Below are 15,573 nucleotides of genomic sequence, written 5' to 3'. Positions count from 1 at the left end.
GAGGCACAGCAGCAGACTATGAGCAACGGAGGGAAATATATGTAGGCACACATTCTATGCCTGTAGATTTTCCTTTCCATGGCTAATAGCAGCTCCATGGGAAAGACTTGGACTTGGACCATAATATACAGGAAGCAGAAGCCCCTGGGGGGGGGTGTTCATGTTTGTGGCCGGGGTGGCTGGCAACTGCCCTACGGACACTAGTGTTGCTGGTGCTCATCAAATGATATGGGGTGCGGCAAGGAGTTGGGTGGCAAGGTCAGGAACACTGCACATGCTCAGTAGTGGAAGCATTGGCTTGGCTTCCCCAGTTGGGAGAGCAGCTCTGGGGCACTGCGGCCTCGCCAGGCTGGCTGCTCCTGATGGAGGGGAAGAGTTGGAATTCCCTTTGCCATACCAAAGATCTTATCCAAATCAGCCCAGCTGCTTCTATGTTTATGAGGTTACTTTTCTTTATCAAATAATCCCAAAGCAGCTAATAATAATAATAATAAGCATGAAACGTTATAAAACAATTCCAATTAAAGTGATAACTGCATTCAAATTCATAAAATAAAACTAAGAGCAGAATACAACAATTCATCTTGAAGGCGGGGGGACAGGTCTCTGCTGTAAAATTTAATTAGAGCCTAATAAGTCTTGTTTTTTTAAATTAATTGTAATACAAATTATCAGAGCATGGGGATTGAAACTGAATTATTTTTCTTTGAGTTTTTATAATGTATCTTGACTGATGTTTTAAATTGGTGGCTAAGACCAGCAGATCAGCTGGAGTCAAAGGGCATGCATTCTAGCTGGGCATGCATCCTTCCCTCCCTTATGGGTGGGGGAAACTGTAGGGCAGGGAGACTCCATCAACACAGCCCCAAGCGCACACCTATTGCTCTACATGCAAATCCCTTTACACACTGGAGGCAGCAGTGGGCTAGCTTCTAGCATGTGTGTGGAATAGAAGCCATAGCAATGTTTGAAGATCACATGGACTAGGAAAATTCCTGGGTAGGAGACTGAAGAACTATTTGATTCAAACAAGAAAGCCTTTGCGGGCAGGAACACTGGAATCACTAATAGCCAATCAGAAAAAGGGGGAATTAAAATCAATATTAATTAACTGTACACTTTTTACGTAGGAGTGTCAGTTTGTGTACTGAAGAGCTACCTTTGCCAAAGTCTCATCATCAAGATGATTCTTCTGGATCACATGTTGAAGTGCAAAATAAATCTTTTCCTGAAGCTTCTGGACTTTCCTTGGTTCCAACAGCCAAGCCCGATCTGGCCAAAAGAAATAAAATAAATTCAAATGAAGGCATAATAAACTAAAGCCAGAAAGATGGAAAGATGACTTGTTGCAATAGTTGTTAATAGTGTTGTGGTCCCAGTTGCAGAGCCACCCCTCCCTGTGCAGAAGCTATAGCTAAAGGCATAAAGGAACAAACTCAACCAGACTACAATCTGAATTAGAAATGGACACAACTTTATTGACTCCAGATGCAGGTGGACCTTTGCTCATGCATTGGGTGTATATCCATTCCAGCCTCCTGCTAGAGGACTGAAACTTTGACAGTAATGCAAAGGTTTATGGCATCCCCAAGACACCAGACTACCAAGGTGGCCATTCCCACTTGCCCCACACTTGGCTTCTGGATAGAGACTTCCACCGAGGCCCCTCTAACAGGGTACCTTGCTCTTCAGTCAAGGTGGTGCACCAATTCAACTGGGACCTTGATAACCCAATGCCTTACCTGCCCAAAGTTGCTATGGGGAAAGTGGCTCATTTTGCTACGGGGAAGGCAAAACCTTGCCTGTTTGCATGCAAATTTCTTCCTGGCTCCGAATATGGCAACCATTAGCAACCAGAGCAAGGTCAGGTATTATTACAAGGAGGTAAACATGATTAAAAGAAGCAACTACAATGAAAATATGGTAAAACAAGGACTAGTTAAAAACAAGTGACTTAGAATGCAAAATAAGGTTAAACAAGACAAATTACAAAACCAAGACAAGGAGGGAGGGAGGGTTTGGTCTTCTGCCAGCTGTGATGAAGGTGCCAAGCTCAGTCGGCTTTCAAGCATCCCTGGTGGACTGGAGAAGAAGCATCTGCTTCCCAGCCCGCAAGTGAGGCCCTGCTCCCTCAGGTGCCCAGGATTTGGTGGGCAATGCCATCCTGCAATGCCCACGAGTCCTGGCTCCCACGACAGGCCACAACTGCCTTCCACCCAGAATAGGGTAAGTGGCCATTGTAACCCCACCATGAGGAGGAAGTGTAATATTTTAGCTCCCTATATCAAAAGAGCTAAGTTTTTAGTATCTGATATTAGCTTTCACTTTAGGTGCAGGCAGCAATGCATCCCTCTCTAACCTTGCCCTATGGCTTTCTCAGCCCCTGCAAGCCACTCACATATCACAGCTGTACTAGCCAGGTTCTGGGGGAAATAGAAGTTTTGGAATCCTGCCACAAAATCTAGCACAGTGTTTCTCAACCTTTTTTGGGCCACGGCACACTTGTTCTATGAAAAAAAATCCCGCGGCACACCAACTCTGTGCCGCCCTATATTTAGTTTAGTTTGGAGGGGAGACGTAAAGCATGCCACTGAAGAACTGCTGCGCGGTAGCCAGGCGGACCCACCAGGTGCAGAGCCTGCGGAGCGAGTGGGGACACGTTAGACAGCACGCACAGACCCCAGGCGGGCAGACACGGGCACGCAGCTGCCGCCGTCTCCCTCCCAGCCGCCCCAGGCAGCCGCCGCCGCTCTGGCCCGGCGAAGGGAAGCCCTGCGCAGCCTTCCCCGCCTGCCTCCTCCTACTTAGGCGGCGGCGGCAGCACCCTCTCTGGCCTCCGGTTGGATGCCGACTCTAAATTTTGCCGCGACGTGCGGCGACGAGAAGGGCGATTTGCATTGTCACGTGCCTGGCGGCCGCCAATAACCAACAATAGCCCGCCGGAAAGGAAGCCGGCCGGGTCACGACGCAGGCACTCGCCTCGCGTCGTGACCCGGCCGGCTTCCTTTCCGGCGGGTCAGCGACGTGACAATGCAAATTGCCCTTCTCGTCGCGGCACACCAGCCAGCGTCTCGCGGCACAGTAGTGTGCTGCGGAACACCGGTTGAGAAACGCTGATCTAGCAGACCACTGTGTAAGTCTATGATTGGGACAAGAGTTTGTGAAACTTGAAACCACATAACTTTAAAGGGCATTCCACTGAAAACAAGAATGTTTGTTTCCATTGCAAGCAATGTGGTTTGAACCAATATGCTGAATGTCCTCTCCCAGTTCCTGCTCTGACTGAAGATTGGTGCTTTCTGGTTCTTGGACTAGAAATGGCATCTTTTCTGCTGTAGTTCTGAGCCTCTAATTTTCTCATAATGTGGAGATATTTGGCAGTGGCCAGAGCAGTCCTGGTTTAGCTGCTTCCCTGAAATTTTCACCCCCCCCCCTTTTTATCTTGTTGGTGAATTCCATCAAGATAGTGCTGCATGTAACAGGGGCAACAAAATAATACTTCGGTTCTATCCTTGAAATATCAAATAACTGCCAGGAAAACTTCCGTAAGTTCAGTAATTGAATTGAATTAAAGTCCAATGGAAACTTTCCTGTACGATATCCAGAGTTATACGGGTATATAGTCCATGTGCCATACCTCTTCTATATTCAAACATGCACACAGCAGCAGTTGTAACTTGTAACATCAATTCTTCTCCTTCTCCACTAATCCCATTTTACAGTTTGGCATGCCTGGCCATTCTACCCTTCAGGTTTAGCTGTGCAAATTGCCACTGCCTGAAAGGCCACCTCCTTCCCTACAGCCCCCCCGCCCCCCCCCCAGGTGTTAAGATCAGCAGAGAGGTTTCTCTTGTCCTCAGCATTCTCTCTGGCAGTTGTGTGACTCCCTCCCCACAGAGATACGTCTGGCATCTTCTTTATGCATCTTTTGGCAAATACTGAAGATGCTGTTGCAATATATAGTTACTGACTCACACTTGCATGCATTAAAGGGTTAACTTGGGCCCTGAGCTCAAGCTGCCAATGGGTGGAGTTTAGTGGGCTCCCAGCAACTTTTGATCCCCCTTTCCTGTCTTTGCTGTCTTCCTGGAAGAAAGGAGTCATGTGGAATGGCTCCCTGACAAAGAAAAATCAGGTGAATGAATCTCTCTAAAATAGATTTTACACCCTGCAGCTTTCCTAAAGCTTGCACGATCCTTTTGTGATGAAACCAAGTTCTTTTCTTTTAAGTCTTTTGGATCCTTTTTTGTTCTTTGCTTTTCTGCCTGTGGGTGGAGACTTTTTTTGCTGTAACTCCTGAAACTCCGAGTAACCTCTCCAATTATTTGGAAAACTAAATGCCTGATTTATTCTAGTATTTTCATGCAGATTGTTTGTTTAAAGGTGGATGAGGTTAGATTTAAATCTAACCAAGTTTTAATGTGCCTGGTGGCTAAAAAGGTAAAGGGACCCCTGACCATTAGGTCTAGTCGTGTTCGACTCTGGGGTTGCGCGCTCATCTCGCATTATTGGCCGAGGGAGCCGTCGTATAGCTTCCAGGTCATGTGGCCAGCATGACAAAGCCGCTTCTGGCAAACCAGAGCAGCACATGGAACGCCGTTTACCTTCCCGCTGTAGCGGTTCCTATTTATCTACTTGCATTTTGACATGCTTTCGAACTGCTAGGTTGGCAGGAGCTGGGACCAAGCAACGGGAGCTCACCCCGTCACAGGGATTCGAACTGCTGACCTTCTGATCAGCAAGCCCTAGGCTCAGTGGTTTTAACCACAGCGCCACCTGGGTCCCGCCTGGTGGCTATGAGAGAGTAAAAAATCTCTTCCAAAACTCTTTCTCCAACAGATGTAGCTCTTTATGCTGGCTGTTGGCACCTGAGATGTATATCTTTTAGGAACCACATCATTTCTGTGATTTCAGGTTGTTTTCAACATTGTGTTTTAATTGTTGTAACCTAACAAACAACAACAACAACAACAACAACAACAACAACAACAACAACAACAACAAAAGCAACCACCTACACTGGTTGTTCAGCTGCTGTTCTCCGCCATGTGAAACAGGATTAGTTACCAGGTTATGCGCTGCAGTGAAGCACTTTAAAAAACTTGCCACATGACTCAGGATAAACTTACCCACTATGCAGAAGCACTGCGATATAATGCACTATGGTAAAGTCCAAGCCATGCAGTAGAACAGTGTGGTCAGTTCCCAGCTAACATGCCAACAGTTTGGTGTGATAACATCATCCATCACCATCTGGCCAACCATTGCTCATTCCTGCTCTAGCACATATTTACCCAAGTTTGTTCCCGTAAACTTCAGGGATCATGTACTCCAGCTTCAATGCTTAACCTCTTCAGTTGTAATTTTTATTGAATTACAGGCAAAATACAAGACAGATCAAACCCATTCAGTAATTTAATGTACGTACTTATGTGAAGAACAACAGTTATCAGCATAGGCTGAAAAGAACTGGAAATAGTGAAGTTTCTATGGGATGCAGGTGGGAAAGTATAATTAGTTGAAGATAACTACCTGGTGATATCAGAACAGCAGATGAAAACAAGGCAATTTCCTCCTCAGTCAGCTGCAAGGAACATAAATTCTTTGCAAAGTCAAATGCTTCATTCACGAGGTCATCAGAACCTGTGTGTAGAAGACAAAGTCAACATAAAATCATATTGCTTCACATGTAAAGTTTTCCGTTCTAAACGATGAAAAACACCCCCTAAAGCAGCAATTTAACACAAATTTTACTGTCTACTCAGAGCTGAGTGAGGTGAGGGGTGCTCAGGTGGCGGCAGGAGCAAGCAGCGGCGGCGGCAACAGCAACGCAGCGTGGGCAGCCCAGTCCGGGCCGGCTCCTCCGGGCCCGACCTCCGGGCCCATCCTCCTTCTCTCTCCGGGCCTTCACTCCAATGCCTTTGTGGAGGCCGGTCGCGGAAGCACTCCCCAGCCTCTGGGAGGCATCGGAACGAAGGCCCGGCCTCCCTGAAGGCATCGGACGCTCAGTAGGCCTCGGGCACCTTGGTTTACTAACTTCCGGGTTAGGATTGTTCGTAAACCGAAAATTCGTAAATCGAGGTTCCACTGTAGTCAGAAGAGAACTCCCCCCACAAGCCCAATTGAAACATAACATAAAATAGAACAAATAACTAAGTGTGATATGAGGGTCTAATCAAATATATAGTTGTATGTGCTTATTTACTCATTTAAAGCACTTTTACTCCAGTCTTTAAAAGAAGAAAAGACTCCAGAGTTGCTGACAAAGTTCAGAGATAATAAATAATTCCAACTCATCTCCACCGGAGTTTAATGTATGGACCCGTGACTTGTATTGTGGCTTAAATTTATTTGGCACACTTATTAAGGTACACTTCCCTTTTCATGAATCAGCTTTACCTTTTGTTCTTGATCACTTCATGATTATTATGATTTTACTCTGATTACTCTCACCGTTTATATTTGTGCATTAATTTTGATTCTACCATACAATAGTAATATAAAGGAGACTCACAAAAAGATATAAAGCAGTGAAATACAACAGTACAAATGGGACAGCAGCATATTGGCCCAGTATACCTGAGGGAGAATCAGCACCCCCATTGTTCAGCCCAGACACCTCCGAGGGCCTTCTGGTGGTTCCCTCACTGCAATAAATGAAGTTGCAGGGAACCAGGCAGAGGGCCTTCTCGGTAGTGGCACCCTCCTTTCAGATGAACGCCATTTCTTCAGATGTCAAGGAGATAAAGAACTACACAACTTTTAGAAGACTGCTGAATGCAGCCATGTATCAGGAAGTTTTTAATGTTTGACATTTTCTTATGTTTTATATGTGCTGTAACCCACCCAGAGTGGCTGGGGAAAACCCAACCAGATGGATGGGGTAAAAATATTATTATTATTATTTATTATTATTATTATTATTATTATTATTTATTAATAATAATAATTAAAGGGTGGTGCAGTTAAGGGCTTATCCACACTTACCTTTGCCTCGCTCTTTCCAGTTTAAAGCTCTGTGTCCAAACATTTTTTTCTTGCCCTGAGCTTTCCCTGCGAGTACTTGCTCTTTAGTGTAAAAATCAGTTTAGGTTTTCCACCTTCAGTGTGCGTTAGCATCATTTTTATACCTTATACAGTAAATAAAAAACTTAAGTGGATCCAAGCCCTGATTCACATTCTTTCTCCTTTGCCCTTTTCCCAAATCTTAATATGGATTTAATGTTTCTCCCACTTCTATTTACCCAAAGGGCTGGAGAAGAAGCATCTAAAATGATGATTACACAATCAGAGGTTCAGATTAATGAGAGTGTTCTTAACCTATGACCTCACTTATATGGAAACAAGCAGTGCCTGGGGATAACAGTGGAATCTAACAGATTCTTTTGATTTCAAATATATCCAATGGTGATGAGTTGATACTCATTTGATAATGTATGGACGCATGTGCCACCGTTATATACCCAGATCACACCACAATTTTATGGCTTGGGTAAACAATATAGAAATCACCCTACCCAAAGCCTTGAACATTTGCATCCCTCCGTATTTTCCTTCAAACAGAACAGTGTTGTTGAGTGGATTGAAGGCACGGCACATTCTGACTAAAACCACTTCCAAACAGCCTGGAAAGACAGCAAACGTTACTGTACAGATATATCATGATGCGATAGTTGCATTCAACCATTTTCTGGAATCAGAAGGTATTCACAAACCAATTCTTATTCCTGATCTCCACAGCTAGATACAAGGGCTAGTGCAACCCAGCCTGCAGCAATTGTGGGATTAATATTCTGTGAAAAAGGCAGCGAATGAGCTGCTTCTCCCTGTCACAGAAGGGAGAAGTCACAGAATTACTCTAATTTAATTATAACAGTGCTGGTTGAATATGCATGGAAACAGTATTGGACTACTCAATTGTGAGAATGTATTGTGGACCACCAAGCCCTTGCTTTTTCTACTTTTGAAGTTGAGGTTGTCATGCAAAAGTAAAAAACAGTCCAGCATGCTTTGCTCCAAAAATCCCACCCCTCCTCCATCTCATTAAGAGAAAAAAGAACAATTGAATATAACAATTGAATATAATTTTAAACCAACAAAATGTATGTAAAATACTGTGTTCTCTAAACACTTTTGTCAGATTGATTGATTGATTTATGATAGGCATTGGAAGGAAAAATATATAGCATTACACGATAGCTGTTTGGCTGAAATGATGATAATGCACTTCTGTTGTGAAGGTGATTTTATCAGTCTTTCTTGTCCTTTTTCCAGCTCAACATTATTTGCAGGGCAACCCTATCCATGTATTTTCAGAAGTAAGTGCCAATGAGTTCAAAGGATACGAGCATTTTAAAACTCTCACTTCTATTCAGGTGGAAGGGAGTACAACGGGATATCCTCTGTACATTTAGGTCACAGTCAAATTTTAGGCATTGCGTGCTGAGGTACCAAGACTTCCCACCAAATAATTCACACTTCAGTTTTGGTTTTTGGCATTAATTTTGGCCACAACTTTATTTAAATACAACTGAATGTGAGTGATGGCTTAGGCATTGGTTCCCATGCCATCCGCCCCCCGCCTGGGACAGATCTGACTCCCCTAGCGTACTGGGGAAGTCAGGATAGGTAAGCACCCTCTGAGAGAGGCTGGGGCAGGGCACCACGCCCTATGACCTCTCCCCCAGATGCTCCCCGAGGCTCATGCGCGGTCCTACCCCCTAGTGGGGGTACGGACAAACATGTGGAGCCCCAGGATTTCTTTAATGGAATACCCCTTAAGGCAGCAGCAATTTTGAGGGGCAGGCCCAGCCAAATCCTTACCCCTCCACCATCCAATTCAAACCAATGCCTAACCGCCAACCTTACAAGTTGTGACACTTTGCTATGTAGTAGGCAAAAACCACCTGGCACCAGCCAATCAGCCAGATGGCAAAATTCCTACTAGGCCCCCGCAGCAATACGGATGACCCCATGACAGGCACAGTAACGTCAAGCGCAGCAAAACCCCCTAAATATAGGGAGGGTGGGCGGGAGATCCGTTGCAAGCACCCAAAAGCGAAAGCGCAACCTGCTTGCACCCATATATAGGCTGTGGCTGTCAATCAAAATTAGCAACATAACATTCTCCCCAGCAACATACCCTCAGTGGCCATCCATACTGACCCGCCCCTACTGACCAGGGAATGTCTTATTAACCCTTCCGCAATCCATGCTCTCCTTAAGGGGAGAACCTGCTTTGTTTAACACTCCCACAAATACTTTTTCAGTGACACAGCATGATGTCCCATCTGATACCCTGTTTGAATCCTGAAGCTGATTTATCAATGGTTCTGTAAGCTTTGGTAATTCTGAGCCTCAAATGCTGCTTGTTAGTAAATTAACTGTAGACCGGTCTCCCCCCAACCTGATGCCCTCCAGAAGTTGAGCTACAACTCCCATGAGCCCCAGCCATTTGTTGTTGTTTAAAACACCTGGAGGGCCCCTGGTCACGAAAGTTAATGGAAACACTGACACCACCCCTGTTTACTCACCTGATTTGAGAAGTAGAATTTGATCATTTTGACAGAGCTCCATGAAGCCTGTTATCCGCTTTGCAAATTCCACCACGTACTGAATGGCATGTGTGATCTGGATTGCACATTGCTGCCATAATGCTTCTCTTGACTTCCAGAAGAAATGTGCGTGCAAAAGGAGAGCAGAGAGTAATCATAAAGCAAGTTGATCCTTCAGACATTAAATGAATGTATGCTATTCAGCCACATGATCAATAATATATTGTTGACAATTACTCATGTGATAGGTGCAGATCCTCTGGTTACTGAAGCAATAGGTGGTATTCAAGTAAGCTTTACTTCTAGTAGACCCATTGAAATGTATGACATGACTTAAGTTAGGTTTATTAATTTTAATAGGTCTTCTCAGAAAAAAACTTAGTTGAATACCACCCATTGTGCAGACACTTTAACCTACTATGACACCGTGATCAACTCCCACCCAGAAACCAATGTCGCCACCGGGGAAGGACGTGCGGATCCAGAATTGGCCTCCACAGTCACTTACGGACTCATTGTTAAAACCGTGTTTATGGAAGACAATCTTACTCGGCTACAAGTGATTGCCAAAGGAATTACTAAGTGCATAAATTAAAATAGCAAGAAAAAATAAGTCTATTTAATAGGACTGTTTTGTGGTGTTAAACACAAAAACATTCATGTAAGTCCAGGGTGAAAATTTCAGGGTGTACTCACTGCTGAATTGACCTCCTCTGAGGATGGGGCAAATATAATAAATTGATCAGATCCCGCGTGTTCCTTGAACTCTATGGTAATTGATCCGGAATCATTACAAAGCATAGTTTCTAGTAATGCAAGGAGAGTTGCTCCATGAGTAGATGCATAGCTCACTGGTCCAGAAGTGGGGTTTATCTAATGATTAGGCTCTGATGCAGCAGTGGAGAACTTCCAGGCCATGAAACAGATTATACCTGGCATGGGTCCTAATTTTCCCCAAATCACACCACCTGCCCCACACATGTTGTCATATGTAAAATCAGGTGTGGGGCAGCTAAAGATGTGGCTGCTCCTGATTGTAACTTAACAAGCCAGACATGCTATGAGTGCCAGTTACCTGATGGGGGCTGACAAGTAAATCCCAATGGGATTTGCTCCACGATGGACTTCTCAATCAGGAACTCCATAGTGCAAGCATTCCCTGCCCAAAGCAGTGTCATGTCAGTGCTGTTCAGCTCATTGGCACTGACAGAAAGCCTCACCTGCCAAGGAACAACTGGGAGCAAATGAAAATGCTTCACCCAATGTAAACACACCCGTCAAAGCAGTCTCTTTTCCTACCCCTGCTCTAAGGTAGAGAGGTGCATGTCTCATCTGGAGAATGTGCTTTTTCCTTCCCATTAGGTTTATTCAGACTTTTCTGCCCAGCAAGTCTCTGAGCTTCCACCAGCAGAGAGAGGGACATCTGAGTCCATCAATCTCCTGTATATTTTCTTATCTGACTGGAGGAGGATCCACACCAACATCTCATAAAAAGGCCCACAAAAAACATGTGGGAACTGCTAATTTTAGGGAACAACACGAATCCACCAATGGGACTCAGTCCCCATGTCTTTTCTGCCATGTCCCCTTGCAGAGCTGAAGAGGACAAGGATCAAGGCCCCAAGAGTGGCTGATGCAGGCCTGGCTCTAGGGGTAGTCTCAGTGGCGCGGGGCGCCAGGGCGCGGGGGTGGCAGGAGGGCGCTGCATGGCAAAGCCATGCGTAAGCTGTGGTGTGCGCTGTGCCCGCCCACCAGGGCGGGGGCGCCGGAGCAATCTCCGCGCCAGGGCGCCTGACCGGCTTGAGACGGCCCTGGGCTGATGTAACCTGCTTGAGCAAGGCGTGTTCTAACACACTGAGCATCCTTTTGCTCCAGTGTCTGTTTATGACTGGCTTCCTAATGCAGTGCTTGTCGGTGCTCTGGAGTCCTCAGACTCACACCTTGGGATCCATTGAGCCAGCCTTCCAGCTGGCTGCTAAAATTTTATTCTAAAAAGAAAAGGTACCCTGGGTAAGGGATGTCTTATTCAACAACAACAACAACAACAAGAAGAATTTATTATTTATACCCCACCCATCAGACTGGGTTGCCCTGGCCACTCTGGGCATCCTCCAACTTATATAAAAACATAATAAAACATTATCATTAAAAAACTTCCCTATCCAGGGCAGCCTTCAGATGTCTTCTAAAGGTTGCATCTCATTGGTTTGAGGAAGGGGGGGTGTCACATAAACGCCATACCCCCCAACATTTCTCCAGTGAAAATAGGATGTCCTAAGGAAAAGTGGGACATTCCAGTATCAAGTCAGAAATCGGGATGACTTCTGTAAATCTGGGGCTGTTCCTGGAAAATATGGACACTTGGAGGGTCTGTTGTTTTATTTGTTTATTGGATGTGTGTGCTGGTGTTCACCATAGTGCTCCACTGAATTCCTCCCTAAGACGTTGCTCCTGTTTTAAAATGTCATTTTTCAAAAAGTACTGTCCTCAACTGTGTTATCCAGCAATTAATTAGTAGAAATAATGCACAGAACAACAGTGATTGGAAAGAGTAATAACAACAATAATAATAATTTATACGCTGCCCATTTGACAAGAATATAGAAGCCTAATGCAGTGAGTTGTGTTTTTGGTACCTTGCTCTGGTATTCTTTGACTTCTTCATATGTGTGGGTTTGCCAGGCCAGCTGGTGTAGTTCCTCTATTGTGTACTGACATGTCTCCAAATGGGACTTAATGATATTCTGTGCAATTCGGTCTAAGAAAGAGGAACAAAAAGGAAGAAACTCTGTTTCACAATCATTAAAATTTTAAATATACTTTGTTTTACATTGCACACAGGTGACATTGTGGGTTAAACCACAGAGCCTAGGGCTTGCCGATCAGAAGGTTGGTGGTTCGAATCCCTGCGACGGAGTGAGCTCCCATTGCTCGGTCCCTGTTCTTGCCAACCTAGCAGTTTGAAAGCACCTCAAAGTGCAAGTAGATAAATAGGTACCGCTCCTGCGTGAAGGTAAACAGCGTTTTCGTGTGCTGCTCTAGTTCGCCAGAAGCGGCTTAGTCATGCTGGCCATATGACCTGGAAGCTGTACGCCAGCTCCCTCAGCCAGTAAAGCGACCCCAGAGTCATTCGTGACTGGACCTAATGGTCAGGGATCCCTTTACCTTTACTAATCATGTTTTCTTTTGCTAAGAAGGCAGGACAGAATTAAATAATAATGTTATCTAGTAATACTAGGATAATAGTAGAAATGAGGATAACGACAGCCACTCTTTTACTGCAGTGACCACATAATGAGCTGGCCGCTGAACAATAGACTCAAGAACACTTTCCCCATTGCTACAACACACTGGGCACTCTTATTTAGTGGTACTGTACTCCACTGCCAGGATCGCATTTAGGGGAATATTGAAGAAACAATTCAGAGTAATGTAGAAGCAGCAATTTATTACTTGGACTTTCTATTAATTTGTCTTTGCAAGGGTCAAATCACATAACCTGATAATCAGCCAACAACAAACACAAATCTTTGGTTGTACATCTTGCTTGAACATCACTCTTGTGGCCATAAGGTGACGGCAAAACAGCAACTAACAGTAAGTGCATGTGGAATGCAAGTGCTGCAAAATTGAAGTGGAAGAGATTCAAGCACATATTGGGAAATGTAGACTTGTGCAATTAAAGAGGACGAAACTGCTTTATCCCCACCATGCAGCAAATCTACTTTAAAAAAAGTAACAGACTCTTTTGTGGTCAGGAAAGTAATGGGGAAATGCATTTTTGAAAAGGGTGGAATGATTGAATGGTTTATAAACACCCCAAAAGGAAATCAGGATAAATTCAGGAAGCTTGCTCCTTGTCAGATAACCTCCTTACAAATCAATAAAAATGAATGCTCAATAAAAAAATGGATATAATCTAACTTCTACAAGCAAAACAGGGTGAATGCTCAATATATAGGTTGTCTGCAGGAGCCCTGGAAAACAGGGAATGAGACATTCTGCAATATAGAACAATAGCTAAATTCTCACATATTGCACAACTGCTGAAAAAGCCAGTAAGACACAACAAGGACACTCAATATGAGCTGAGCTGAGCTGCTTCTCTGCTCAAAATGGCACCAATTTTGCCATTTTGAGCAGAGAAAGCTGCTCAGCTCATGGATCTGGCAGTATGCATTATTTAATTAATCCATTGATTTAAAATATTCATGATCCAAATATGCATAGCAGTATAAAACAGAAATAAATAAAAATTAATACCAAGTGACAACATGTGTATGGAGAAGCAGCAAAAACTATAAGGCACAATGAAGCAGAGTAAACATTAAAAATTCCATGACACATAAATGGTGTCTTGGTTTAGCACTGAAAATATTTTAATTATGGCACCAAAGATCAATTTGAATAACATACTTCCACTAACACTCAGAGAAGAACCTCAAATGAAGACTTTTAAGACATGGGCAGCCTGTTATGGGAAGGGTTGTTCCATTAGGTATTTGGGTCCCAAGTCATTTCTGACTTCAAAAGTAGGTGCCACCTCCTGGATTTGGCTTTGAGGTAAACAAGCAGACAATGCAGTTCTTCCAATGAATTGTGTAATCCAAATCTGCTTGGCTAAACCAGCCAGAATTTTGTAAGCCGAGTTCTACTTCAAGTCATCTTCAAGGACAACATCACATACAAGACAGTACAGAAATCCAGCTGGGAGGTCCCCAGAGCATGGATCACTGTGATGAGGTGACCCTTGTAGAGGCAGGCAAAAGACACTCAGTGCCACTGAGGACACTTGGGCCGCCCCCTGTATAGGCAGGTTTGTGTCCCATAAAGACTGTAAAGTATAGATATATATATTAGGATCTGTGGTCACTATGAGACCAAGTACCATTCTAGTTTCACCCAATGCACCCTGCTAAGTGATCCCAGTCACTTCACATGCTTCTTGTAAAAGGACAGATTTCCATATGGCAGCAATATAGGCACAGATTCACATTCACAGTGTGCATATGCACTCCTCGCTCCACATGCAACCAATCTCAAATGGATCTGCACTGACAGCATTTTTTAAATAAAAAAAAATTCTCAATTTTTAGTAAGAGGGCAAGATGTTGAAATTCCTATCAAACCTCTAAAATCCTGGCCATTGAGCCACTGCATACAAACAGCTTTTCAAGCAATAACAGAAATCATGCAGAGAATTCCAAGCAACTTCCACAAAGTAGCCAAAACCGCTTAACAACCACCTTGCACTATTATTGATCGGCATAGCTAATATTTACACCTTGGGAGCACTGCTCCTCTTAAACTATTTTGTCTCATTAATGTTAGTTATCTTGAAAGAAGTTGGTTCCGCAGCTTTTCCTGTGAATTTGACATTTGAGGCTAAAGCCCTCTGCCGCTCCACGTCATAGCTTTCTGTACATGTGCCCATTGTTCCTCCATCTAGGTGTGCAAAGCCTTAGGGTGGGCAGCAGAAGCAGCCGCTGCCAGGAAGGCTCTGTGTGCTGGCATCTGAAAACAAGCCAGGTGCAAAGGCAGACTTGAGATTCTTGTGCCGCAGGCCAGCGGAGCTGGAATGTATCACAGAAAGGCTGTGCTTGGACTCAGGGGACCCGAGTCTGACAGCTCATTCTGTGGGCTGATTAGAGTTACATAAGCATCGGAGGCTGCTTGCTTGCTTAGTTGGCATTGATGAAAGAGAGAAAGGGATTAGTCTTAGAATAGAAGACAGTGGGCTGAAAGGTCTTTTGAAAAAGCCACAAAAAAAGCTAGAGATGAAGAGTCCAAATTAATGTGAGCTTTTTCATAGACTAGCCAACAACAGAACACATGCCAGTTAAAGTGGCTGGGCGGGTAAGAGGAGCAGAGATCTGTTTTTACCCAGACACTTCAGAATAAATGGATCTTTCTATCATGTCAAGAGGCCTGGTGCCTCAACCAATAAAGTCTCCATGATCCATATTTCCCGCTATTCAGAATCCCCACGTTATGTTGGCCATGGAGCAGACTCACCACA

The 15,573-nt window shown here is 44.3% G+C and overlaps 1 protein-coding gene across 1 annotated transcript in view; it reads right to left on the bottom strand.

Annotated features, from left to right (window-relative positions):
* Positions 1-15,573, bottom strand: part of RORB (RAR related orphan receptor B) — a 156,586-nt gene that overhangs the window by 1,528 nt on the left and 139,485 nt on the right. Inside the window, exons 5-9 of the mRNA XM_035100238.2 lie at positions 12,191-12,312; positions 9,534-9,666; positions 7,518-7,625; positions 5,533-5,643; positions 1,160-1,272 (exon numbers count right to left, since the gene is read on the bottom strand). Coding sequence (XP_034956129.1) covers positions 1,160-1,272; positions 5,533-5,643; positions 7,518-7,625; positions 9,534-9,666; positions 12,191-12,312 — 587 coding nt within the window. The remainder of the gene's footprint in view (positions 1-1,159; positions 1,273-5,532; positions 5,644-7,517; positions 7,626-9,533; positions 9,667-12,190; positions 12,313-15,573) is intronic.

This window comes from Zootoca vivipara, chromosome 11 (genome assembly GCF_963506605.1).
Source record: "Zootoca vivipara chromosome 11, rZooViv1.1, whole genome shotgun sequence".
Classification (NCBI taxonomy): Eukaryota; Metazoa; Chordata; class Lepidosauria; order Squamata; family Lacertidae; genus Zootoca; species Zootoca vivipara.
This window is presented reverse-complemented; position numbering and strand designations above follow the sequence as displayed.